The sequence below is a fragment of the Anomaloglossus baeobatrachus genome, chromosome 4 (assembly GCF_048569485.1).
Source record: "Anomaloglossus baeobatrachus isolate aAnoBae1 chromosome 4, aAnoBae1.hap1, whole genome shotgun sequence".
NCBI classification, from domain to species: domain Eukaryota; kingdom Metazoa; phylum Chordata; class Amphibia; order Anura; family Aromobatidae; genus Anomaloglossus; species Anomaloglossus baeobatrachus.
Window position 1 is genome coordinate 545644174 of NC_134356.1, and position 26468 is coordinate 545670641.

At 42.5% G+C, this 26468-nt stretch overlaps 1 protein-coding gene across 1 annotated transcript in view; it reads left to right on the plus strand.

Annotated features, from left to right (window-relative positions):
* Positions 1–26468, plus strand: part of SLCO3A1 (solute carrier organic anion transporter family member 3A1) — a 490895-nt gene that overhangs the window by 318667 nt on the left and 145760 nt on the right. The window contains exon 3 of the mRNA XM_075345971.1: positions 25537–25635. Coding sequence (XP_075202086.1) covers positions 25537–25635 — 99 coding nt within the window. The remainder of the gene's footprint in view (positions 1–25536; positions 25636–26468) is intronic.

Here is a 26468-nt window from a genome sequence, read left to right on the forward strand (position 1 = left end):
CCAGCTTAACGCCCCGTTACACGCATTGATTTATCGTGCAATCGCATGTGTGATCGTACCCGCCCCCATCGTTTGTGCGTCACAGGCATTTTGATGCCCGTGTCGCACAAAGTCGGTCACCCCTGTCACACATACTTACCTCCTGAGCGACCTCGCTGTGGGCGGCGAACATCCTCTTCCTGAAGGGGGAGGGACATTCGGCGTCACAGCGACGTCACACCGCGGCCGCCCAATAGAAGCGGAGGGGAGGAGATGAGCGGGATGTAACATCCCGCCTACCTCAATCCTTCCTCATTGCCGGCGGGACGCAGGTAAGCTGTGTTCGTCGTTCCCGAGGTGTCACATGGAGCGATGTGTGCTGCCTCAGGAACGACGAACAACCTGCATCCAGGAATGTGACTGATAGTTTGAAAATGAACGATGTGTCAACGAGCAACGATAAAGTGAGTATTTTTGCTCATTAACAGTCGCTCGTAGCTGTCACACACTACGATATGTCAAACGATGCCGGATGTGCGTCACGGAATCCGTGACCCCGACGACATATCGTCCGATATATCGTAGCGTGTAACGGGGCCTTTAGGCTCACATAGTTTCAAACTTTACAGACAATGACTATATTATCCTAAAAGGAAAGTGGCAACAAATTCTCATATTCTGCAGACAGTGCACGACAGTGTCCACAGAGTGCCATACTTTGGCCATAGAGGCTAGCAGCACTCAGGCAGTGCTATTTTGTGGCCATCTGCAGTCAAGTAGCATCAGAGTAAAGAAAGTACCAGACTGTGGTCCCCCATCAGAAATCCACCAGCCTCTTCGGACCTTTTCGTACCCTCTTTGCTTTGTGCAGGAGCTCTATTCCCTTCATTAGCTGTGTGGAGGTGACAGGAGCGGCGGTGTCTTCAGAAGCTCCGGTCACCTTCATGCAGCAGAGCTGGAAACGACGCTGGACCATCCTGGATTACGCCGGACATGGAGGGATTTTTCGGGCTTATTAAATTGGCGAACAAGGCAATTTGTTAGTGTTTTTTTTTCTAATAAAGGATTGTTCGGGTGTGTGTGTTTATTTACTGTAATTTACAGATTAATCATGGAAGGTATCTCGGGGAGACGCCTGACATGATTAATCTAGGACTTATTGGCAGCTATGGGCTTCCAATAACTCCTTATTACCCCAATTTGCCAACGCACCAGGGCAAATCGGGAAGAGCCGGGTACAGTCCCAGAACTGTCGCATATAATGTATGCGGCAATTCTGGGTGGCTGCTGACTGATATTGTTAGGCTGGGGGGCTCCCCATAACGTGGGGCTCCCCATCCTGAAAATACCAGCCTTCAGCCGTATGGCTTTATCTGGCTGGTATTAAAATTGGGGGGGGGACCGCACGCCGTTTTTTTTTAATTATTTATTTATTTATTTTACTGCACAGTATAGACACTCCCACCGGCTGCTGTGATTGGGTGCAATGAGACAGCTGTCACTCAGCGTGGGGGGCGTGTCTGACTGCAACCAATCACAGGCGTCTGTGGGTGGGGAAAGCAGGGAATACGAGATTGATTAATGAGCGGCCGGCATATTCAAAGTAATTGTTGCCGCGTATTCTCTGCACAGCTGTTCCTCGCCGCGCCCGCGTATTCTCTGCACAGCTGTTCCTCGCCGCGCTGGTGATCGGGGAGCGGTAAGTATGAGAGAGGGCTGCTCACTTCACTCGGGGGATTAGCGGTCACTGGTGAATCCTTCACAGGTGACCGCTAATCAGTACGCGGCACACAGACAGAGCCGCGGCATGACAATGAAGTCGGGTGCAGTTCACCCGAGTTCATTCTCATCGTGCAACTCTGTCTGCTGTCAGCCGACATGTATCAACGACATTGTGCAACACACAAACGGACATTCCACATGGATATTCCACGTACACATACACGAGTATTTTACACACAAACACGGACATTTTACACGTACACACGGCTCGCATCCGCCATCACACGGATGCCATACGTACCAGAGAAACGCCCCAAAAAAACGGAACACGGACCCGAAAAACGGACCGTGTCACACGGACGTTTTTTTTGTGGAAGTGTGTTTTAGGCCTAACAGACATTTCTTCCATATAAAGTCCTCAGCGAATTTCCCAGCATGGTTCAGTGGGATAAATGGAGGTGAGACCTGGAGCATTCGGAGGGGGATACTAGAGGGAGATCAAAGTTTAAGGAACGTTCCCATGAGATCCTTCTACTGCAGAATATCTTTGGCCTATATGCGCACACTGAGTATTTGGTGCAGAACATTTCTGCATCAAATCTACATCTTCTGGCAGAAAAATGCATAAAAAAACCCAAGCTTTTTTGCCACATGTTTGGTGCATTTTTTGGCATGTGTTTTTCATTATGAAGTCCATGGGTGAAAGGGCTGAAAAACGCAGGGAAAAACGCACCAAGAATTGAGAATTGTTTTCTGCACCAAATCTGCAAGGAAAAAATAAGCAACATGCGCACAACACTTCAGGATTCTCATTGACTTTTCTGGTATAAGGATAGGCATGACGTTTTGTGACAAATCTGCACCAAAAAAAAACGTAAAAAAATGTAGTGTGTATATGGCCCTAATCTGAAATCCTGTAGTAATCAGCAGATATTCTGCATGGAAATCTTCCTGCATATTCATCCTTTGTGGAATGATTCTTGGAACAATTTTCTGCTTTTTCTGTAAATATGTGAAGATTCTGATGTTTCACGGTTGTACTTATTCAACTATTGAATGAGACTAAATAATGAAACAGAACCTTGAGGATATTTTTACAATTTCACAAAGGTTCCCAATACTAAAAAGTAACAAATAAGACTAATAGTGCCGTGATGCCCTGCGTGCAGGCCCAGCAGATGGTCGTCATAACACTGGGCAAAACATGACAAGCTCCGCTATGTGTTAAATATATCTCTGTAATCCCTCCACAGACACACACAGACATGCAAAATCCTCCAGCCCCGCACTAGCCAGAAATGTGGGACAAGCAAGGCTTTAAGATTATCCACACTGGTGCTGTGACTTTCCTTATGGATCGCCTCCAAATTCATCCCTGGAGAGATCCATCGATACAAAATGTCACCGTTTACAGTGTTTATATATATTTCATTACTTGCCTATATGTTTTATGTGCTTTATATATGTATCCGGCCTGTTTGTATACTAATGTAATGCCTGGTTTCCATGTAAGTAATGCAGGAATGAACGCTGGCCGCTATTGTACTTATTATAGAAGTTACCATATGCTCATCTGAAATATAGATGGGTTTCTTATTATCGATTTTAAGTGGTTGCGAATACAGCGAGAAATGTAGAGATGCAAAGATTGTGTGATGTTAGGGCGCCATCTAGTGGAAAAATGAGTTATAGCAATCTACTCTGGAACAAATAGAAAATCTGCTATATAATATATAATAATAATAATGATTTATTTCTATAGCGCCAACATATTCCGCAGCGCTTTACAATTCAGATATAATGTATCATATAAAACAATTTCTAGTTTAATATATAGCACTGTTTAATCTAATATATAAATATACTAGTCATGATATAATATAAAACAATTTGTAAGATAATAAATAATATGAATATAAAACAAACAAGTGGATCGTATTCATTCACCCGTCATAATGGTCAACCACACCAAATGGCATATATAGGCATCCAGATAGACACCTTTATAACTTCTATCTAAATTCCTGATCAATTAGCATTTTAATTTATGCAAATGAGATGCTTGGTGCCCTGGGCATGACAGAGCGATTCCCCGGCCTGGAGCGTGTGCCTCCTGAGGTTTTTTCCTGCCTAGCACCAGCCTCTTTAGCTTCATTAGTACCACGGTGTCTGATTTCTGTACCTGGCACCTGAATTCACACAGACAGTGATCTTTAAGAGGCCGGTGCTGGGCGGGGAAACATCCTGGGGAGGCAGGTGCTCGGGAAGTGCTCGTTCACTCCCAGAGCACTTAATGCCTAATTTGGCATATTCATTAAAACATTAATTTCTCAGAAATTCAGTAACGGCTATAAAATATAAATATGTCAAGGGATTGAGCTTCCAAAGAACTGCATGCCCATAAATGCGATTTGGGGTTTCATCTTACTGTAAGATTCCTTAAAGACAAACCTGACAATTATATGCTGCCATAAATAGTGACTATAGTACAGGTTACAGGTGTTATTAGTGTTCACCATTTACTTGTTATGTTGGAAAATGGCTGTTTTAGATTCGAGCAGGTCAGACGCTGTGAAAGGGCTGAACTCGAGTAACGCGTATAATGGAAGTCACTGATTGGGCAGCTCGGCTCTCTGCCCACATATAGCCAGCCAAATACAGAGCATTTCTAGAGAAGGATGGGTGGAGGCTTTTACCTTTGATACACTGTCTTTTAAAATGTTGCTTTAACCCCAGTTAGAGCCATTCAGAGACTGCGAATGGCTCTCCCCCAGGTCCCTGCTCACATCATGCAGTAAAGTAACCCTGTGCGTTGTGGTCATCGTTTCACAAATGAAACATCCAAGCACCTGTGATACTCGGCTGAGCTCTGATAGTACCCAAGCCCCCCATGCTCAATCGAGCAATGAGCAGTGGCGAGCACACTCGCTCATCACTATTTATAATGGTAAAAGACTTTTAAGATTTATATATGGGCTGCATAGGTTTCTTTTCTTCAGCATAATCCTTATTGGTTAAGACTATAAAACTGTTTAGAGATTCCAAGGTCAAGACTGTGTCAGTCTCCTTCCTACTAGTGATGAGTGAGCACTAGAATGCTCGGGTACTCGGTACTTGTTAAGAGCAGGTTAGATGCTCAGATGGGCGTGACTTGAGTACATGAGTATAATGGAAGTCAATGTGGGATCTGAGTAATTTTTCGGAAGATTTCCCCATTGACTTCCATTATACTGTACTCTAATTGAGCCCATCTGAACACCAACTGCTCTTTACAAGTACCAAGCACCCGCACATGATAGTGCTCACTCATCAATAAGTATCCCTAGTACTCGGCTCTAAATAGAGAACAGATGGGATGAGCTCTTCGTCAACCCCACTAAACAGCTATAGAAGACAAAAGGGTGACACGCAGGGGGAAAAGCATGAACTACTTATCATTAGATTTCAAAAATGGGAATGCAGCAACAGATCAGGTGCAGGTTTCCCATTTTTGAAGTTTCCTCCTGTATGGCATCACCGCATCCGCTGCAACTGTTCTTCAAAAGTATAAGTGAGCTGGGAAAATAACTTTTTTTGGTTAACTTATTAGATTACTCAGGTAGAAGTTCAACAGAGCTTTCAGCAACACTACCACAGAGGAGTATAAAGCACCTGCTTGCAACCTTGGCTTGAAGAAACTGAAAATATCACTTGCACAGTCTAAGGCCTCTGCCACACTCACTTGAAATTCACGCACGTGCCGCGAGACATGTATTTTCCCTGCGTGTTGCTTGTAGGTAAGTACGTGTCTCCGGTACATGCGGGCCACGTGTGTTCTCCATGTGCTATCCGCGATAACACACGGAGAACCGGTAATTTGCATACTCACGTGGTTCTTCCTGCTGTCCAGGGTACTGATCTTCGGTCTCCAGCCCTGCCGACTCGCCGCTGCCCGCAGTAAAGCGAATATTAAATAAGCATAATGGCGGCAGCAAGTGACAGCAGCGGCAGAGACAGGAGAGCTGGAGAAGGTGAGTAAAGATTTGTTATTTTGTTCTCTGACACGTGAGTTTTCTCCGGCGCGTGTCACACGGAACCGCATGCACACTACATCCGTGTGGTACGGGTGCGGGCTGTGTGACACCCGTGATGCCGGAGAAAACGTGGACATGTCAGCGTGTTGGAAAACGTACACATGTACAAACGGACACGGACACATGTTCCGTGTGGTTTTACGTGTGTGTGCCTGCTACCCTAGGGTAGCATTGGTGTATGTGTCTCCATGCTGCCGGTACGTGCAAAAATGTACCAAACATGTACCGGCGGCACGGATGTGTGTCGGAGGCCAGAAAGGAAGGAAGGGGTATTTAAACACCAAGGAAATACTGATAATTAAAAGCTGGGTCAAGCTCCTGCTGGGTCCAAAAGGGAAAGAGATTAATCCAGCAGGAAAGCTACCTATAGCAATAGATACTTGGAGCAGAAACAATGGTAAGTCAGGGAGCATTCTGCGTAGGCAGACGCTGTGACCTTCTATGGCCAGAAACCACATGACTATCACATGTGACACAGTTTACAGAATAATGAATAATGAAATGAGATGAATACACTAGTGATACTACTGTAGGAGGCACATTTAAGCATGAACATCACGAGTCACAAGATCTGTTCTCATCAAAACATTTCACATTTAATTATATCATAATCTTAAAAGTTATATAAATTGGTGATTTACAACATCTAGAGACGTACAAACCAATGAAAAACTATAAAAATAAAGGTAAGAAATGAAATTTTAGTTTTTGGTAACCAGAGCGCATAGCCAAATATTCCATATTCCTAATCCTAACTATTCTATTTGTCTATTATGACAGGTTACTGGATTAGCTCCCCACCATCACCTTCTCCTGGGTCACACGGGCACTTCAGGAGCTCTAAAACACAAGGCACGTTTGATGCCACTGGCTGCAAGCAGCTTTATTGGCCCCATATACAGTCATGGGCCAAAGTGTTGGCACCCTTGAAATTGTTCTGTAAAATGAAGTATTTCTCCCAGAAAATGATTGCAATTGCACGTTTTGTTTTACATGTTTACAAAAAACAGAAAACAAAGGCAAATTGGACGTAATTGGACTCTTGTGGTAAATTTTGTCCAATTTGCCTTTTTCTCACTTTTCTTTGTGTTGTTTCCAACACACAAAATGGAAATAAATATGTATATAACAAAATGTGTAATTTCAATAATTTTCTGGGAGAAATACTTAATTTTTTTGGAACAATTTCAATGATGCCAACACTTTCAGCCATAACTGTATAAGGCAACAAAACAAAATACAAATATTAATTTAAAAACATCATAAGTCACAAATTTTACTTGAAAGTCGAAATTCAAGAGAGCTGGGCCTAGTGCACAGGATGCCAAGCAAACAATTGCTGCACTCACAGCAGGTTGCCCAGGAGCTCAGAGAACGCGCCATCCTCTGTGGACTCTTTTCCCTCTTAGACCCCTTTCACACATCAGTATTTTACCGTCAATCACAATCCGTCGAATTTTGGAAAAAATGGATCCGGCGACTGATGCTGCTGGATCCGTTTTTTTCTTACGACTTATGTTAGCGATGGATTGCGACGGATGGCCTCACGTTTTATCCATCGTTCGACGGATCCGGCGAAAATTGTTTGTCCGGCCGACGGAGACAATGGACAAAGTAACATTTTTTGTCTAATTGGACAGCGACGGATACGTCGCCGTCCGTCGTTTGGTAGAATGGTAGAATGGAAGCCTATGGGTGCTAGATCCGTCGTAATCAGTCAAATGATGGAATCTGACGACGGATTCTATTTTTTTTAACGGAGCATGCTCCAATTTATTATTTGGTATCCGCTAGTCAGATCCATCACATCAGTTTTTCCACAATCTGCAATGGATCCGTTGATCAGTCGAGCCAACGGATTGTGACTGATGGCAAAAAACTGATGTGTGAAAGGGGCCTTAGGCCTTTGTGCACGGTGCAGTTTTTGATGCATTTTTTTGGTGCAGTTTGTTGCCCAAATCTGCATGTCTATCCTTATTCTAGAAAAGTCAATGAGAATTCTGAAGTGTTGTGCACGTTATTTAGTTTTTCCTAGCACTTTTGCAGCATGTCAATTCTTGGTGTGTTTTTTTCCTGCGTTTTTTAGCCTTTCAGCCAATGATTTCACTAAAAAACCAAAAAACCTGCATAGAATTAAATTTGCTGATCCCAGAAAATGCTTGATCTATACAATAGATGCAAACTTCATTATAACATGTATAAAAAAAATTACCCGATCTGTAAAATATTAACATTGAAAATGTTAATATATTAGTTCAATAATTTATGCAGAATATTCCTTTGATATGTGGCACTTTCTATCATGGAAATGATAAAAGTGTATTGTTAATGGCCGTTTTCTAAAATTTAATCGACATATTAAAATAGGTTGTGAAAGTTTTATGAGCAAATCAAAAATCCCACATGCTGTGAAGAGTACATTAAAGTGAAAACAAGAGGCAATTGCCATTGTTTTCCATGTTTAAGAGCCTATTAACAGAATCATAAATGAAGGTTTAATAGCATTGGGGATTTTTATGGTGGTTAATCAGGAGCAAGGTGGTGACACTGCGTATTCATAAATACAGAGATATTAATTTATAGTGGTCCTATGTCCATCTGTAGTAACAACTGTCTGTATACACAAGTCAGAAATAAGAATACAGCTGGTATTGAAAATAAAAAAATCCCTGTCCTTTCACATAAAACCTATAGACAGTACGATCATGCTGCTGTCATTCGGTCATGAAGGTACAACCACTCTTGGTGCACATACCAGTCTAATCTGTCTCTGTCCTGATTCTCATGCTCTGGAGCCTGCCATCCTCTCCTTTCAGTGGGCTTTACCTCTTTATCAGCATTCTGTTCAAAATTGATTTTCGGATTTCCTATTTAGAACATTATTTATCAAATAAGATGTTGTCTAGAAGTTCAGGGACCAGTTAGGTTCTCAATGTCAAGTACCGTTCTCCAGGAGAAAAGTAAGTGTATATGCTTGTATCTCTGGCAGAGACAAAAATATGACAATGGCCACTAAGCTCTACTTCTAAATGTATCAGAGGGTTTATGTTAACGCATTAATGTCGCTCTTTGAGTTAAGAGTAGAGATGAGCGGACTCGTGGAAGTTCGGTTCAGCGGGTGCAGCCGGACTTTAGATAACATTCGGTTTGGGACCCGGACTTGACCTGATCCCCAATGGGCAACGAAAAAAATTGTACTTATAAGGCACCAAGCTGTCTTCATATAGGCAATAATATTATGGACCTTGATTGTGCAAAACATACAAGTTTATTTTTATCAGTAATAGCAAAACTGTGTACAATTAAAAACATTTAAAAATAGAAAACAGACATTGCCATGACACTTGTCCAATAAATACGTAAACAACATAAATAAGTCCACATAAAAGGGTCTCTCCCTAAATGCATAATTATTGGTCAGTATACAAAATAACAAGTCTACCCAGACCAAAAGTATAACACTATTGAGTGTAGTGCCTGCATAGTAACCGGTTATACAATAGCATGGAGAAAGCACCCCTATGTCTGATGGGTCTGCACTGGCCAGCAGCTAGATAAGTGATTATGTCTGCAGAGTGAAGAAAAAAAAAATTGGGCCAAAGGCAGACACTAGCCAAAAGACAAGTATAAAGTATCATAAGCTAAAAAGGTTTTTCTGCCTATAGCATAATTACCAAAAGACCAAGTAGATTTGTCAAGGGATGGGATACCCGACGTGTTACGCCAGTCAAGCTGGCTTCATCAGGGAAATGATCCCCAATGGAAGTTACTAATGGGGCAGTTCTGGTCACCGTCCACAAGCAGCCAGCCATAAACAGATCACTTCCAGGGGCAGGTGGCTGGGATTTTTACATTTTATTTTTTGGTGTACACTAAATCATATCATGCAGTTGTTACCCCCTGTGCAAGTTGTTCAAACACTGTAAGTGGCTCACACTGGACTGAGCACCGAACATACCAGAGCACAGTGATGCTCGCATAAGTGATTTGCATAAGTAAAGCATCCGAACTCAGTTTTTTTGTGTAAAGTCTGTGTTTGTAACTAACACCAAACACCAAACCTCGGGTTCATTCGCTGCTAGTTAAGATGTTTTCTTTCTAACTGATGGTATATTTCTAATATGTGTTATTACTTACTGAATCTTTTTGGATTCCCAGAGATTCCTACAATTAAGAGTCTAGACTCCTGTGATTTATCACTGATTTACCTGGCACAGTGATGCTCCCCGAATAGATGGAGAATGGAGAAGTTTGGTTCACTGGTATCAAATGAATCAAATTTCCACTGGTCTGAACTTGGCCCAAGGAGGTTCGGAATCTCTCATTGGCAGTTTGAGTCTCTTCCCACATGCAGCCAGCCTTAAGCAGATCACCTCCAGGGGCAGGTGGACAGGTTTTTTGAATTTTTTTTTTTGTTAGACACTACATCAGATCACGCGGTTGTTACCCTGAGTTCCAGCTGTTCAAACACTGCAAGCGACTCGCACTGGGCTGAGCACCAAGTGTATCTGAGCACAGCGATACTCTCGTGAGTTAAGTTCGCACGTAAAGCATCCGAGTCCTGATACCAAGCTCTGTTTTTATAAGTTAGCAATTGGTTCGAAAATCAAACCTTGGGTTCGCTCATCTCTAATGGAGAACCCAAACACCGGCCCTGATCTATCTAAATATTATAGCATATTCTACTGCTACAAGTATTCTTCTATTTTGTTTGGATCAACATAGCTCAATAGTACTTATGTTAGTGATACTCTATCATGAGATGTCAATGTTCTATATATCCATGAGTGGCCAAACAGTGGTTGTGATGTGAGTTGCAGCTTTCCAAGGGTTTAGCCAGCATTCTCTGTTTTGGAAGGCATCTGTGTTTCATGAGTTATTGTAAATGGTTATTTTATATCATGTTAATACAGTAGGTATGCACATAGTCCAATGGAAAACCTAAATCAGTTATATCTAGATCTATAGAGCTTGATAAATATATTACCCCAATATTGTATTTTGTGATATATAATAATTGTGCGCTTTTACTGCTCTGTTTGTTACAACTCTGTAAGATTTCCCTCTCATTGCCTTAGAAAAAGATTGATAGTAGCTATTATAATAGACTATTCTTGCCTTTGGCATAAACATTACTTATAATTACTTGTCATAATTCTACATCAGAATGTAAATGATCTAAGTGATCTACTAGACTGCTGGTTATAATGACTATTGGCACACTGCCATTGTAACGGCTGAAAATAGAAAATAGACTGGGTGTCCATTCTCTAATCAATTCAGTATATTTTGTATTCCCAGACTGAAGGGTGCATCACCCCTTGTAATATACATAGTTTGCACCTGTCGCTGGGTACGTGACACAGGGTTTTAGTGTAAATGGCCGGTACAGTGTGAACTGCTGGTACAAATTCTTATAAAATTGATGTGAGCTCAAACAGTTGGACTCGCATCTCTAATGTGGGAGACAACTTTTGTTAATTACAAATGTCTGAAGGTTTCTTGCCATCTAGTTTCTCACAAGACAATTGCAATATGACTAAAGATGAGCTGACTCGAGCTTTAACCCCTTCACCCTCGGGTGATTTTCCGTTTTTCCAATTTTTTTTTCCTCCCCTTCTTGTGAGAGCCGTAACTTTTTTTTTTTTACTTTTCTGTCAATCTTGCCATATAAGGGCTTATTTTTTGTGGGATGAGTTGTACTTTTGAAAAGAACATTAGTTTTACCATATAGTGTACTGGAAAATGGCAAAAGAATTTCAAGTGTGAAAGAACTGCAAAAAAAGTGTGACTGCTTGATTGTTTTGGGGATATTTTATTCACCGTGTTCACTATATGGTAAAACTGATGTGTTAGTTATGATGCCTCAAGTTGGTATGAGTTTGTAGACACTAAACATGTACAGGTTTATATTTATTTAAGGGGTTAAAAAAATTCACAAGTTTGTCCAAAAAAATAGTGCACTTTTTGCACCATTTTCCACGATCCATAGCGTTCTCATTTTTCAGGATCTTTTGCTTAGTGATTGCTTATGTCGCGGGCGGAGGGGACGCGCTCGCCACGCTCGGGTCCGGCGCTTCTGCTGCTGCTGCTCGGTGGCTCGAGTGGTGGGCCGGACCCGGGGACTCGAGCAGCGCTCCTCACCCGTGAGTGAAAAGGGATAGTTTGGTTAGGGAGATTGTTCGTGACGCCACCCACAGAACGTGGTGATGATGGCACCACCGCTGCTGGTAACGGGGATCCCGGGAGAGATGGTAGGGAGCAGCTAGGATGTTGTCCCCTCCGTGGGTAGGGGGTTGGTAATCCCGGGGCCCGGTGGTGTAATGGGGAGGCTGGATGGCTGGGGGTGCAGGTTTGCAGGGACAGCGCGGCGCGGTGCCGGACGGCACTGGTGTACTCACTCAGACAATCACTGACAGAGTCTCTGGTAAACCTAAACGGCCGGATGGACGGGTCCCGCAGCCGGCTGCAGTGTTGTTGTGCTCTCCCCGGACGGCTGATGGTGGCTGTTTTTCCCTGCACCATTTAGAATGTTCTGACTCCTGTGGTTGCCCACCGGTAGTCCGCTCCCCGGCGTATAGGTGCCGTAGGAGCCCGATTTGCCTGCAGGCGCTGGCCCTTGGATCTCTAGCCTTTGGCGGTGGCTGTATATCCTCACGGTGTGAGCGGTTGCCTTCTGTCTTGGACTTGGTTGTTGGGAAACCCCTGGGGTTCCTGTCACAGTTGGATTTTACTATTGATGGCAGCTCCAAGCCTGGTCGGGGTCCGATGGCCCTGCCTGTGTGCTTAGCTTCACTCCGCTCCCCGGTTCGGTACCGGCGGGCCAACGCCCGACCCCGGTCTTTATGGCTCTGCAGAGTTCCACCAACTCCTGAAGATGGCCACCACCGTCTGCCAACCTTGCTGTCAGTGCCTGGGCTCCTACCCAGGCACACGCAGACGTTTTACTCCTCTCACTTTCACCTCATAAACTTATCTGACTCCTTTTCCCGCCTCCAGGCCTGTGAACTCCTCGGTGGGTGGGGCAAACCGCCTGGCTCCGCCCCACCTGCTGTGGACATCAGGCCCTGGAGGGAGGCAACAAGGGTTTTTGTCTGACTGTTGTTACTGTCTAGGGTGGGGGGTGTGTGCATGTTGTTATGTATGTGACTACCTGGCTAGTCCAGGGCGTCACACTTATTTTTTGTGTCTTTAGCTGACGTTTTTAACGGTACAATTTCTGCGCAGATGCTACGTTTTGGCGTTTGGAATTTTTTTGCTGCTACGTAGTTTACTGATCGGATTAATTGATTTTATATTTTGATAAATCAGGCGTTTCTGAACACGGCGATATCAAATATGTATATATTATTTATTTTTTAACCCTTTAATTTTCAATGGGGCGAATGGGGGGTTGATTTGAACTTTTATTTTTTTTTATTTTTTTTTTAAATTTTTCAATTTTTTAAAACTTTTTTTTTACTTTTTTTTATTTTACTAGTATTCTTAGGGGACTATAAGGATCAGCAATCTGATCGCTCTTCCATTTCTCCAGATCACAGGTACACTTCTGTACCTGGGGCGGGTGTTTTTGCTAGCGACATCACTAGCGATATCGCTGCGTGTAAAGCAGCCTTTACTCATGATAGCTACAGGAGACATCATATGACCCTGTGCTACTTTGGCAACCATCGGATCCACATGATCACATCATGTGACTTCCGATGGTGCCGGGAAAGCGAATGCTTACCGCGGCGTGCTGTTTCATCTTGCTGTCGTATTTTGACAGTGAGATGCAAGGGTTTAACAGGCATGAGTGGAGAGCAAATCCACTTATGCTTGATAGCCACACAGGTCAGCTGTTCCTGTCAGCTGACATGTGCAGGGATCACTGCCGACTGCCCGGGGCAGCCTGCAGGGATTAACCTCACATGATCCATGATGTACCCAGTACCTCATGTGTTGTGAAGAGGTTAAAGTTTGGGGTTCATATTGACTTTATATAAAAATCAGTGTTTGAGTTCAGAGTTTGGATGCTGTATGTATGCAAACCACTCGAGGGAGCATCGCTGTGCTCAGGTACGCTTGGTGCTAAGCTCTGTGCAAGCTGTTTGCAGTGTCTGAATGGCTCACACTGGGGGTAACAACAGTGTTATCAGATGTAGTGTGTATTTAAAAAAAACCTGAAAAAAACCCACATACCCACCACCGGAAGTGATCTATTTATGGCTGGCTGCATGTGGACTGCCCAATAAGTGAATTTTAATGAGGTTCAAGTCCAGAACAGAACTTTATCTAAAGTCCGGCTGAACCTGCCAAACCAAACTTCCACGAGTCCGCTCATCTCCAATCTTTACTAATACATAATCAAAAGTCATCATTAAAGGGGTTGTGCATTACTGGATAGCCCCTTCAAAAATGCTAAAGTCCCCCCTGATTAAAAAAAAACCCAAGATGTGCTCACCTCCCAGACAGGCACCATTCCAGCATTGCCAGTGAATGGTCTCTCGGCGGTACTGTAACATTGGCTAGGGTGGGTTGCTGATCAGCTGCAGCCTTAACACTTCCCTCAGCACTGCAGAGGCTGTAACTCATTAGCACCTACTGATAGACAACAGTGCTCATGTGATAAAACAATGCAATGTCACATGACCAGATGCAACGCTGACTGAAAAAAATGGCACCAATCCAGGAGGTGAGTATATGTGTTTTCTTTTTTTTTTTGGTTTCTTTGTTTTTTTTTCATGTTATCTGAGGAACTTGAACAACTAAGAAGAGGTTGTCGAGTTGATGTCAATCCCTTTGAGCCATGCACCTTAGACAGCTGTTGGCCGATAGCTATCTCTCTGCCGATATCTCCAAAACAGACTCCTCTGGCAGAAACTTATCTTTGTGCCAAAATAATGGATAAGCTGTTAGGCTATGTGCGCACGCTACCTATTTACCGCGGATTTGCCGCGGATTTGCTGCAGAAAATGTATCTAACATTTCTGCAGTCATTTCCCAGCAAAACCTATGGGTATAAAAAACTGCTATGCGCACACTGCGTTTTTTTATACCTGCGGATTTACCTGCGGAATTAATGTGCATGTCACTTCTTTTCTGCAGGTACCTGTGGTTTTTGCCATAGATAATGGTAAAAAAACGCAGGGACCAACCCACAGAAAAACCGCGTCAAAACCGAGGCAAAAAAGCGTCAAATCGCGGGTGCGGTTTTACCACGGTTTTTGCCGCGGGTGCAGTATTCTGCCAGAGGGTGTGGATTTTTCTTAAGAAAAGTCCATTTTCTAGTGCGCACATAGCCTAAAATTTCATCAGGTCAGATCCCTCTTCCCTGACATCACTCAAGGCCTGTATATACACTAAATAGTTGTTACCATTACACCTTTTGTAGGAAGCTTGTGTAATTCTCATGATAGGCTGCAGTCTAGAGGAGCACATTGCATACGTTCATGGTCGTGCACCGCCGTGGACTGCAGCTGCCCCTTATTAATATTGGAAAATCTCAAAAATGTGTAGCATTAGGCCTAGGACACATGGTGAGAAAAACGATGCAAGTGGAATGCGATAAAATTCGCATTCCGCTCGGACCAATATTATTCTATGGGGCAGCTCCCATGACCAATTATTTTCTCAGCCCTAATCGAACTGAGAAAACAGTCACAACATGCTGCGGGTGGAATGGGATCCTGTTCCACTTGCACCCATGCAAGTTTATAGGGCGAGAAAAACATTGCACTGCACTCACATTACACCGGTGTAACGTGAGAGAAGGGCGAGAATCGCTATAGCCGGCAAAGGAGGAGATAGGGAGATAAATCACTCCCTTCCCTCCGTAGTGCCAGCCCGCCCCTCCGCAGTGTTGGCCCTCCCCTCCGCAGTGCCACCCCTCATTTGCAGCTGTGGTCTGACCGCATAATCAGACCCCAGTCGCATGGCACTTGGCTCCCGCTGTGCTGCGAGCGTGAGATAAGTGTCATGCGAGGACTCGCACAAATCCCTGTGCGGCCTCAGCCTTAGGGCAATGCTCATTACTTAGCAGGTGTTCTAAATGTTTCTAAATGCTTCCATATAGCATATACCTCAGCTGCTGCAGAACTACTTTAAAGAGAGGGGACCTGTGAAGGAGGAGCTTGGGATATGAAGGAGGGACGAATGAGAATGAGAAAAGTATGCAGGAGCATAATATGGAGGGATATCCATTATGGAAAACTAATATCACCTGCCCAGGAGGTCAATACATCATCCATTGTTTACTCCAGTGATCTCCATGTTCTGAACATGTTGAATATTTGTATACATGTAGCTGAGAGATTTGTTATTAATGTATTATAGTAAAATACAATCTCAACATTAATAAAAGACTCCACATTGTATTGGAAAGACGTCCTGTAGAATATTGTGAGTGACGTCTTTTATTAAGGGGAATTGCTTTAGATGTTACTTAATATCACAGGTTATTTTTACAGGTTGGAAATTCCCCATAGTCAGTTCTAACAAACCAGTCAAGGTCAGCACTATGGCTGTCCGTGTGCCTCTATGTATATTTCTCATTTACACAGGTATTGTATATGGTGCTTTTGGCTATTAGAGGTTGTTCCCATCTAATATATATCTTTATACTCTGAGTGAATATTACAGCTATTTAATTGCCCCGTGCTCAATAATCTCAGGGATATTGTATGTTCTGCCTCGTTCCAATGGCTCGGAGACAGATTTGTCACCATTACTGTCCTCTCTGGATGAGGAAGGCTCTAGGCTCTTGCACTGTTGACAGCATTTTCCTGCTATGAATATGTATGAATTTAAATCAAAAGAGCTCCATTTTATGATATTCTAATGATGCTGAAGAAGTGATGGGACTCACAAAGGAGCATGCATTTTAAGCAGGGCATCTGATGATTTTACTAATGAACATTTCACTTTCATTGTATGCAGGAAACTTGAAAATAATTCAGGGTCTAAATTTTATTACATGGCTGCTTTTAATTAAATATATTTTACTTTCTTGCATTATAGATTATAACAAGATCTGTTTGATGTGTCTGTATTTGATCTGTTTTCTGAATTGACAAATGTACATAGCACTACAAGATATATAGATAGAGATAGATAGATAGAAAGATGGATGGATGGATGGATAGATAGATAGATAGATAGATAGATAGATAGATAGATAGAGATAATGGATAGATAGAGGGATAGATAGATAGATAGATAGATAGATAGATAGATAGAGATAATGGATAGATAGATAGATAGATAGATAGAGGGATAGATAGCTAGATAGATAGATACAGTTAGGTCCAGAAATATTTGGACAGTGACACAAGTTTTGTTATTTTAGCTGTTTACAAAAACATGTTCAGAAATACAATTATATATATATATATATATATGGGCTGAAAGTGCACACTCCCAGCTACAATTTGAGAGTTTTCACATCCAAATCGGAGAAAGGGTTTAGGAATCATAGCTCTGTAATGCATAGCCTCCTCTTTTTCAAGGGACCAAAAGTAATTGGACAAGGGACTCTAAGGGCTGCAATTAACTCTGAAGGCGTCTCCCTCGTTAACCTGTAATCAATGAAGTAGTTAAAAGGTCTGGGGTTGATTACAGGTGTGTGGTTTTGCATTTGGAAGCTGTTGCTGTGACCAGAAAACATGCGGTCTAAGGAACTCTCAATTGAGGTGAAGCAGAACATCCTGAGGCTGAAAAAAAAGAAAAAATCCATCAGAGAGATAGCAGACATGCTTGGAGTAGCAAAATCAACAGTCGGGTACATTCTGAGAAAAAAAGAAATGACGTGAGCTTGGGAACTCAAAAAGGCCTGGGCATCCACGGATGACAACAGTGGTGGATGATCACCGCATACTTTCTTTGGTGAAGAAGAACCCGTTCACAACATCAACTGAAGTCCAGAACACTCTCAGTGAAGTAGGTGTATCTGTCTCTAAGTCAACAGTAAAGAGAAGACTCCATGAAAGTAAATACAAAGGGTTCACATCTAGATGCAAACCATTCATCAATTCCAAAAATAGACAGGCCAGAGTTTAATTTGCTGAAAAACACCTCATGAAGCCAGCTCAGTTCTGGAAAAGTATTCTATGGACAGATGAGACAAAGATCAACCTGTACCAGAATGATGGGAAGAAAAAAGTTTGGAAAAGAAAGGGAACGGCACATGATCCAAGGCACACCACATCCTCTGTAAAACATGGTGGAGGCAACGTGATGGCATGGGCATGCATGGCTTTCAATGGCACTGGGTCACTTGTGTTTATTGATGACATAACTGCAGACAAGAGTAGCCGGATGAATTCTGAAGTCCAAATATTTCTGGACCTAACTGTAGATAGATAGAAGATAGATGGATGGATAGATAGGTAGATGATAGATAGATACAGTAGATAGATAGATGAGGGTAGGTAGATAGATATATAGATGACAGATAGATGGATAGATAGATAGATAGATAGATAGATAGATAGGGGACAGATAGGGGATAGATAGATAGATACAGTCATATGAAAAAGTTTGGGCACCCCTATTAATGTTAACTTTTTTTCTTTATAACAATTTGGGTTTTTGCAACAGCTATTTCAGTTTCATATATCTAATAACTGATGGACTGAGTAATATTTCTGGATTGAAATGAGGATTATTGTACTAACAGAAAATGTGCAATCCGCATTTTATCAAAATTTGACCGGTGCAAAAGTATGGGCACCCTTATCAATTTCTTGATTTGAACACTCCTAACTACTTTTTACTGATTTACTAAAGCACATAATTGGTTTTGTAACCTCATTGAGCTTTGAACTTTATAGGCAGGTGTATCCAATGATGAGAAAAGGTATTTAAGGTGGCCACTTGCAAGTTGTTCTCCTATTTAAATCTCCTTTGAAGAGTGGCATCATGGGCTCCTCAAAACAACTCTCAAATGATCTGAAAACAAAGATTATTCAACATAGTTGTTCAGGGGAAGGATACAAAAAGTTGTCTCAGAGATTTAAACTGTCAGTTTCCACTGTGAGGAACATAGTAAGGAAATGGAAGAACATAGGTACAGTTCTTGTTAAGCCCAGAAGTGTCAGGCAAAGAAAAATATCAGAAAGGCAGAGAAGAAGAATGGTGAGAACAGTCAAGAACAATCCACAGACCACCTCCAAAGACTTGCAGCTTCATCTTGCTGCAGATGGTGTCAATGTGCATCGGTCAACAATACAGCGCACTTTGCACAAGGAGAAGCTGTATGGGAGAGTGATGCGAAAGAAGCTGTTTCTGCAAGCACGCCACAAACAGAGTCGCCTGAGGTATGCAAAAGCACATTTGGACAAGCTAGTTACATTTTGGAAGACAGTCCTGTGGACTGATGAAACAAAGATTGAGTTGTTTGGTCATACAAAAAGGCGTTATGCATGGAGGCAAAAAAGCACGGCATTCCAAGAAAAGCACTTGCTACCCACAGTAAAATTTGGTGGAGGTTCCATCATGCTTTGGGGCTGTGTGGCCAATGCCGCCACCGGGAATCTTGTTAAAGTTGAGGGTCGCATGGATTCAACTCAGTATCAGCAGATTCTTGACAATAATGTGCAAGAATCAGTGACAAAGTTGAAGTTACGCAGGGGATGGATATTTCAGCAAGACAATGATCCAACACACCTCTCGAAATCTACTCGGGCATTCATGGAGAGGAACAATTACAATGTTCTGGAATGGCCATCCCAGTCCCCAGACCTGAAAATCATTGAACATCTGTGGGATGATTTGAAGCGTGCTGTCCATGCTCAGCGACCATCAAAATTAACTGAACTGGAATTGTTTTGTAAACAAGAATGGTCAAATATACCTTCATTTAGGATCCAGGAACTTATTAAAAGCTACAGGAAGCGACTAGAGGCTGTTATTTTTGCAAGAGGAGGATCTACAAAATATTAATGTCACTTTTATGTTGAGGTGCCCATACTTTTGCACCGGTCAAATTTTGTTTAAATGCGGATTGAACATTTTCTGTTAGTACAAAAAACCTCATTTCAATCCAGAAATATTACTCAGTCCATCAGTTATTAGATATATGAAACTGAAATAGCTGTTGCAAAAACCCAAATTGTTATAAAGAAAAAAGGTTAACACTAATAGGGGTGCCGAAACGTTTTCATATGACTGTAGATAGATAGATAGAGTAGATACATAGATGGATACAATAGTTAGATAGATAGATAGATAGATAGGGGATAGATAGATCATAGATAGATAGATAGATAATAAAGCACCGTAGTAGTCTACAACTAAAATTCCCCAAAAAATTGTGATGCTGTGTAAAATGTAAAAAGAAAAGAAGAGTGCAATCATTTGGAAATCTCTTATAGCCATTGATTGTTTGCAGCACAGCATAGAACACATTTTGGAAGTTGAAAGTTAGACTTAAATAAAAAAAAATACACAACTTTATTAGTACTTTTCAACCAATTATTGGTCTGATAAACATCCCCCTTGGTTATATTTTATTATTTTTTTATTCAAGCGCAGGTTTTATTATTATTTAATTTTCCTTATCCCTAGCAATTGGAGGGTTTTTTGCTACTACCTTGGTGCTGAATAAAAAAAATTAGGAGTCTAAGCGCTTATATAAGTTTTTTACTACTAGTAGTTTTTTCCATTTTATTTGAAAAAAAAATGCATTTATTAATTGATGGCAGCTACATATCTCAAAAGGTTGGGCCAGGGTTAGCAAGAGGATGGAAAAGTAAAAAACAGCTAGAGAGCCAATTTTCAATTAAGTCACATGATTGTATATAAAAAGAGCACGTTAGAGAGGCAGAGTCTCTCAGAAGAAAAGGTAGTCAGAGGTTCACCAATCTCGAAATAACTGCATCTAATAAATTGTAGAATAAATCCAGAAAAATATTTAATGTTAAATTGCAAAGTCTGAAAATCCCCACATCTAGAATACATTGTATCATTAAATTATTCAGAGATTCAGGAGAAATCCAATGCACAAGGGACAAGGCTGACGGTCAATATTGGATGCTCCTGATCTGCAGGCCTGTATTAAAAACAGGCATGATTTAGTCGTGCAAACCACTACATGAGTGCAGCAAATACTTCGAGGGTCAATAACCCCGAAACACCGTGTCTGCATATTGAGGTTCTGATTTGGCATAAATCCTAAGTGAAATGACAAGGCTCGTTAAAGGGTCAGTTTTGACTTTTAGGATTGCTACTTCCAATAGGTGGCACTAGAGTTCGTCTACTCCCTCCTTAAAGAGACAATTTGGAATACTTTCAGAAATTATTGTCTGTTAAAAGTTCGCCGTACCATCCACAAATTAAAGTGAAAGCTGTATCATGTAAAGAAGAATAAAATGAGGAGAAAAATCTTAATGAGCCCACGACAATAGATATTGTAACAATAAGAACTTTATTTAATAAAAGCAGTTTAGGTCCAAGCATGAATACAGCAGGGAAATAGCATCAGACACCACAGGACAGGACATATAATGAATAGTGATGAGCGAGTATGCTTGTTACTACTCGGTACTCGCACGAGTATCACTGTACTCGGGCTACTCGGCGGGGACCGAGTAATCTCGCGATACTCGTGCTGTACTCGTGGTCTTCATCCCTGCATGTTGGTGCTCTTTTAAGAGCCAGCCCTCATGCAGGGATTGGCTGGCAGACCACTGCAATGCCAAAGCCCTGTTAGTTGTGGAATTGCAGTGATTGGCCGGCCTGCACAGCGTGACCGAGCCTTTATACCGGCGGGCGCGCTGTGCTCTGCACACAGCCATCTCATATTCCATGCTTTCCACGCCCACAGGCGCCTATGATTGGTTGCAGTGAGACACGCCCCCACGCTAAGTGACAGGTGTCTCACTACACCCAATCACAGCAGCCGGTGGGCGTGTCTATACTGTGCAGTAAAATAAATAAATAAATAATTAAAAAAAACGGCGTGCGGTCCCCCCAATTTTAATACCAGCCAGATAAAGCCATACAGCTGAAGGCTGGTATTTTCAGGATGGGGAGCCCCACGTTATGGGGAGCCCCCAACCCTAACAATATCAGTCAGCAGCCGCCCAGAATTGCCACATACATTAGATGCGACAGTTCTGGGACTGTACCCGGCTCTTCCCGATTTACCCTAGTGTGTTGGCAAATCGGGGTAATAAGGAGTTAATGGCAGCCCATAGCTGCCACTAAATCCTAGATTAATCATGTCAGGCGTCTCCCCGAGATTCCTTCCATGATTAATCTGTAAATTACAGTTAAAAAACACACACACCCGAAAAATCCTTTATTAGAAATAAAAAACACTAACAAAGTCCCTCATCACCAATTTATTAACCCCGACAAACCCTCCATGTCCGGCGTACTCCACAGTCCTCCAGCGTCGCATCCAGCTCTGCTACATTCAGGTGACAGGAGCTGCAGAATACACCGCCGCTCCGGTCAGCTTCACACAGCAACTGAGGTGAGTAGCGCGATCAGCTGCTGTCAGTCAGGTAACTCCCGGCCACCGCTGGATCCAGCGGTGCCGCGATTAACCTCAGTGACAGCAGCTGATCGCTATACTCACCTCAATTGCTGCATAGAGCTGACCGGAGCGGCGGTGAGTAGCGCGATCAGCTGAGCTGTCACTGAGGTTACCCGCGGCCACCGCTGCATCCACCGCTGGATCCAGGTAACCTCAGTGACAGCTCAGCTGATCGCTATACTCATCTCAGTTGCTGTGTGAAGCTGACCGGAGCGGCGGTGTATTCTGCAGCTCCTGTCACCTTCATGCAGCACAGCTGGACGCGACGCTGGAGGTCCGTGGATTACGCCGGACATGGTGGGTTTGTCGGGGTTAATAAATTGGTGATGAGGGACTTTGTTAGTGTTTTTTATTTCTAATAAAGGATTTTTCGGGTGTGTGTGTTTTTTAACTGTAATTTACAGATTAATCATGGAAGGAATCTCGGGGAGACGCCTGACATGATTAATCTAGGATTTAGTGGCAGCTATGGGTTGCCATTAACTCCTTATTACCCCGATTTGCCAACGCACTAGGGTAAATCGGGAAGAGCCGGGTACAGTCCCAGAACTGTCGCATCTAATGTATGCGGCAATTCTGGGCGGCTGCTGACTGATATTGTTAGGCTGGGGGGCTCCCCATAACGTGGAGCTCCCCATCCTGAGAATACCAGCCTTCAGCCGTATGGCTTTATCTGGCTGGTATTAAAATTGGGGGGACCGCACGCCGTTTTTTTAAATTATTTAATTATTTATTTCACTGCACAGTATACACACACACACCGGCTGCTGTGTTTGGGTGCAGTGAGACACCTGTCACTCAGCGTGGGGGCGTGTCTCACTGCAACCAATCATAGGCGCCGAAAAGCAGGAAAGCAGGGAATACGAGATTGTTTAATCTCTGGCTTTTTCAAAAGAGGAAAAGCCACCGGAGTTTAGTGAACACAGCTGTGCAGCGCCGCGGCAGTGATCAGGGAACGGTAAGTAAGAGAGAGGGGGGAGAATGACCGACAGACTGTGAGAGGGGGACAGACAAGACAGAGAGAGACCGACAGATCGAGACCGACCGACGGGAGATAGAATGAAAAAAAAAATGACCGACATCGCTAGTAAAAAGCACAAAACGTGCGTTTTGGACATCGGAGTGCCACACAATGTTTTACGTAAAATCTTTCATGTATTAATCTCAAAAAGTAACATACACCAGCTCTATCTCACTATTGGGTATGTGCCCTTAACATTTCCGCCATGAAAATTCATTTTGGTGTCATTTTGGAAGGTTTTCTGGTGAGTCCGTAAAAATGGCGTAAAACGCGGACAAAATTGTTCACAGCTGTGACTTTTGAGTGATAAATGCTTCAAGGGGTCTTCCCCATGCTGTTGCCATGTCATTTGAGCACTCTTCTGAGACTTTTGTGACATTTTTAGGGTTTCTACATGCTGCCGGGGGTCATTTCACAAAAATACTCGGGTCTCCCATAGGATAACATTGGGTTCGGTGCTCGGGCCGAGTACACGAGTATCTTGGGATAGTCGGCACGAGCCTCGAGCACCCGAGCTTTTTAGTACTCGCTCATCACTAATAATGAAGTATATACTGATTCATAGAGCGATGTACAAGGACAGTGAATGATTAACAAAGTCAGATATGGCCAATAGTGGTAACAGGTACTGTGATATAATCCTATCCATTAAAGTCTTCTCCTGCTGAAGTAACGCCATCGTTACTGTGGACAATTCTAGAATGTGTTATTGTGGTGTCAATATCAAATTCTGTGGTTTATAGACATCATCCCCATAATCTCCCTTCAACCTTAAAAACTATGATACTATGAATCTAAATTCCCTATCTGTATGATTTGGAGTTTGGAAGAAAACCGGAGTACCCGTAGGAAACCCACACAAACACAGGGAGAGCATGTAAACTCCTTGCAGATGATGTTTTTGGTGAGATTTGAACCCAGGACCCCAAAGCTGTACAGCGCTAACCACTGAACCACTATGACGCTCTATATATTAGAATAGCGAGAAGAGTTTGGCATCAAAGTATACAGCTCCACCAGTAGGGTAATCTGGGTTAAACAGGCGATGCTCAATCTAACATAGCCATACATGCAAGTTCCCACAAAAATAAGAAAAAAGGTTGGCACTCACATACATTAAAATGTCCTTTATTAATGTCATAACATTGAAAGTGGTGCAGAGGAAGGTGCGGGAGACGTCTGGAAGATGGCAGCCATTTCGTACTCAATCACGTTTCCATAGGTCCTGTTGAAGCACGATCACTTGCAAAATAACCGCCATCGTCCAGACGTCTCCCGCACGTCCCTCCGCACTGCTTTTAAGGTTGTAACTTGAATAAAAGCCATTTTTATTTATGGTGAGTGGAAACCTTTTTTTCTCTTTTTTTGTCGTAACTTTCCCTAAATACAGTATGAGAGTCATAATTATGAAACCTTTTTCATGTTTGGGATTTTAAAATCATACTTGATTACTATATGGGAGGCACGGTGGCTCAGTGGTTAGCACTGCAGTCTTGCAGCAGTTGGGTCCTAGGTTCAAATCCCACCAAGGACAACATCTGCAAGGAGTTTGTATGTTCTCCTCCTGTTTCTGTGGGTTTTTTCCGAGTTCCTCCCACACTCCAAAGACACTGATAGGGAATTTAGACAGTGAGCCCCAATGGGACAGAGTTGCTGATGTATGTAAAGCGCTGCAGAATATGTTAACGCTATATAAAAATAAAGATTATTATGATATGTACATAAGTCCTATTATTCATGTTTTTATTAATAGATAATAAAAGTCCCATTTTACAGAGCTGCTACAGAGAAGTGCTCCTACCTAATGGCCTTTTAGTCATTTTTCTTGCATTTCTGATTCAATTCCGCTCCCAGGTTTGACCTTTTCCCTCCTGGTTATATTTGCTTCTCGTATAGTTACAGTTTTCTCTTGGAACACAAGGTGGCGCCATAGTTCTCAAGAATAATATTCTCAGTCAGTGCTTTCTCTACAATGCCTGCTTTTTCTCCATGTATGTATAGACACCGGTTCAAGATATAATTGTCTTTATGAATACAAAACTAAATGTTACACAGTAGAATTTGTGCATTATATGTAAAATCCATTTGAAAACCCGGTTGTTTTCGTTCCCATCGCAGCGCTCTACATCCCAGCGTGTATGCACAGAGGTTTTGTTCTTTGTAGAACAATTATGCCTACAATTTATTTTAATTATTAAAATAGCAATGTGTTTGTATTGCAGGTATCCTGTTCACCATGCTGGTATTTGGACCAGCCTGTGGGTTTATCCTGGGGTCCTTCTGTACCAAGATTTATGTTGACGCTTTACTTGCTGATACCAGTAAGTGCATTAATATTACATAATGACAATTATTACCAGCATGTGTAGTAGAAACTGCCAGTAATATAGATAATTGATACATTGTTATGCTAAAGTGCTATTGTATCACACACACAATATAGATAAATAAATACATTCCCATCTGTTTCATATTTCTTTAAAAACTAATATCTTTTTCAATGGTTTCTCAAATTTATTTTTCATAATCCTGTATTTGGGTGCAATAAAATGCTTCCTAAAGTGCTATATCTGCAATAAGAGACAAAGCACCACACACCCTTCCATGTAATTTACTAACACCTAACATAGCCGTATATGCAATTTCTGACAAAACAGAAAAAAAAAAGTCTCGCACTTACCATAAATTATAATGTCTTGTTTTGTTGGAACTTACATATACGGCCACGATAGGTTGTGTTAGTAAATTACTTGGAAGGGTGTATGGTGCTTTGTAATAATAGACAAAGCACCACACACCCTTCCATGTAACTTACTAACACAACCTATCGTGGCCGTATATGCAAGTTCTGACAAAACAGAAGAAAAAAGCCTTAGGGGTACTTTGCACTCTGCGACATCGCTAGCCGATGATAGCGATGCTGAGCGCGATAGTCCCCGCCCCCGTCGCACATACGATATCTTGTGATAGCTGCCGTAGCGAACATTATCGCTACGGCAGCTTCACACGCACTTACCTGCCCTGCGACGTCGCTCTGGCCGGCGATCCGCCTCCTTCCTAAGGGGGCGGGTCGTGTGGCGTCACAGCGACGTCACACGGCAGGCGGCCAATAGAAGCGGAGGGGCAGAGATGAGCGGGACGTAAACATCCCGCC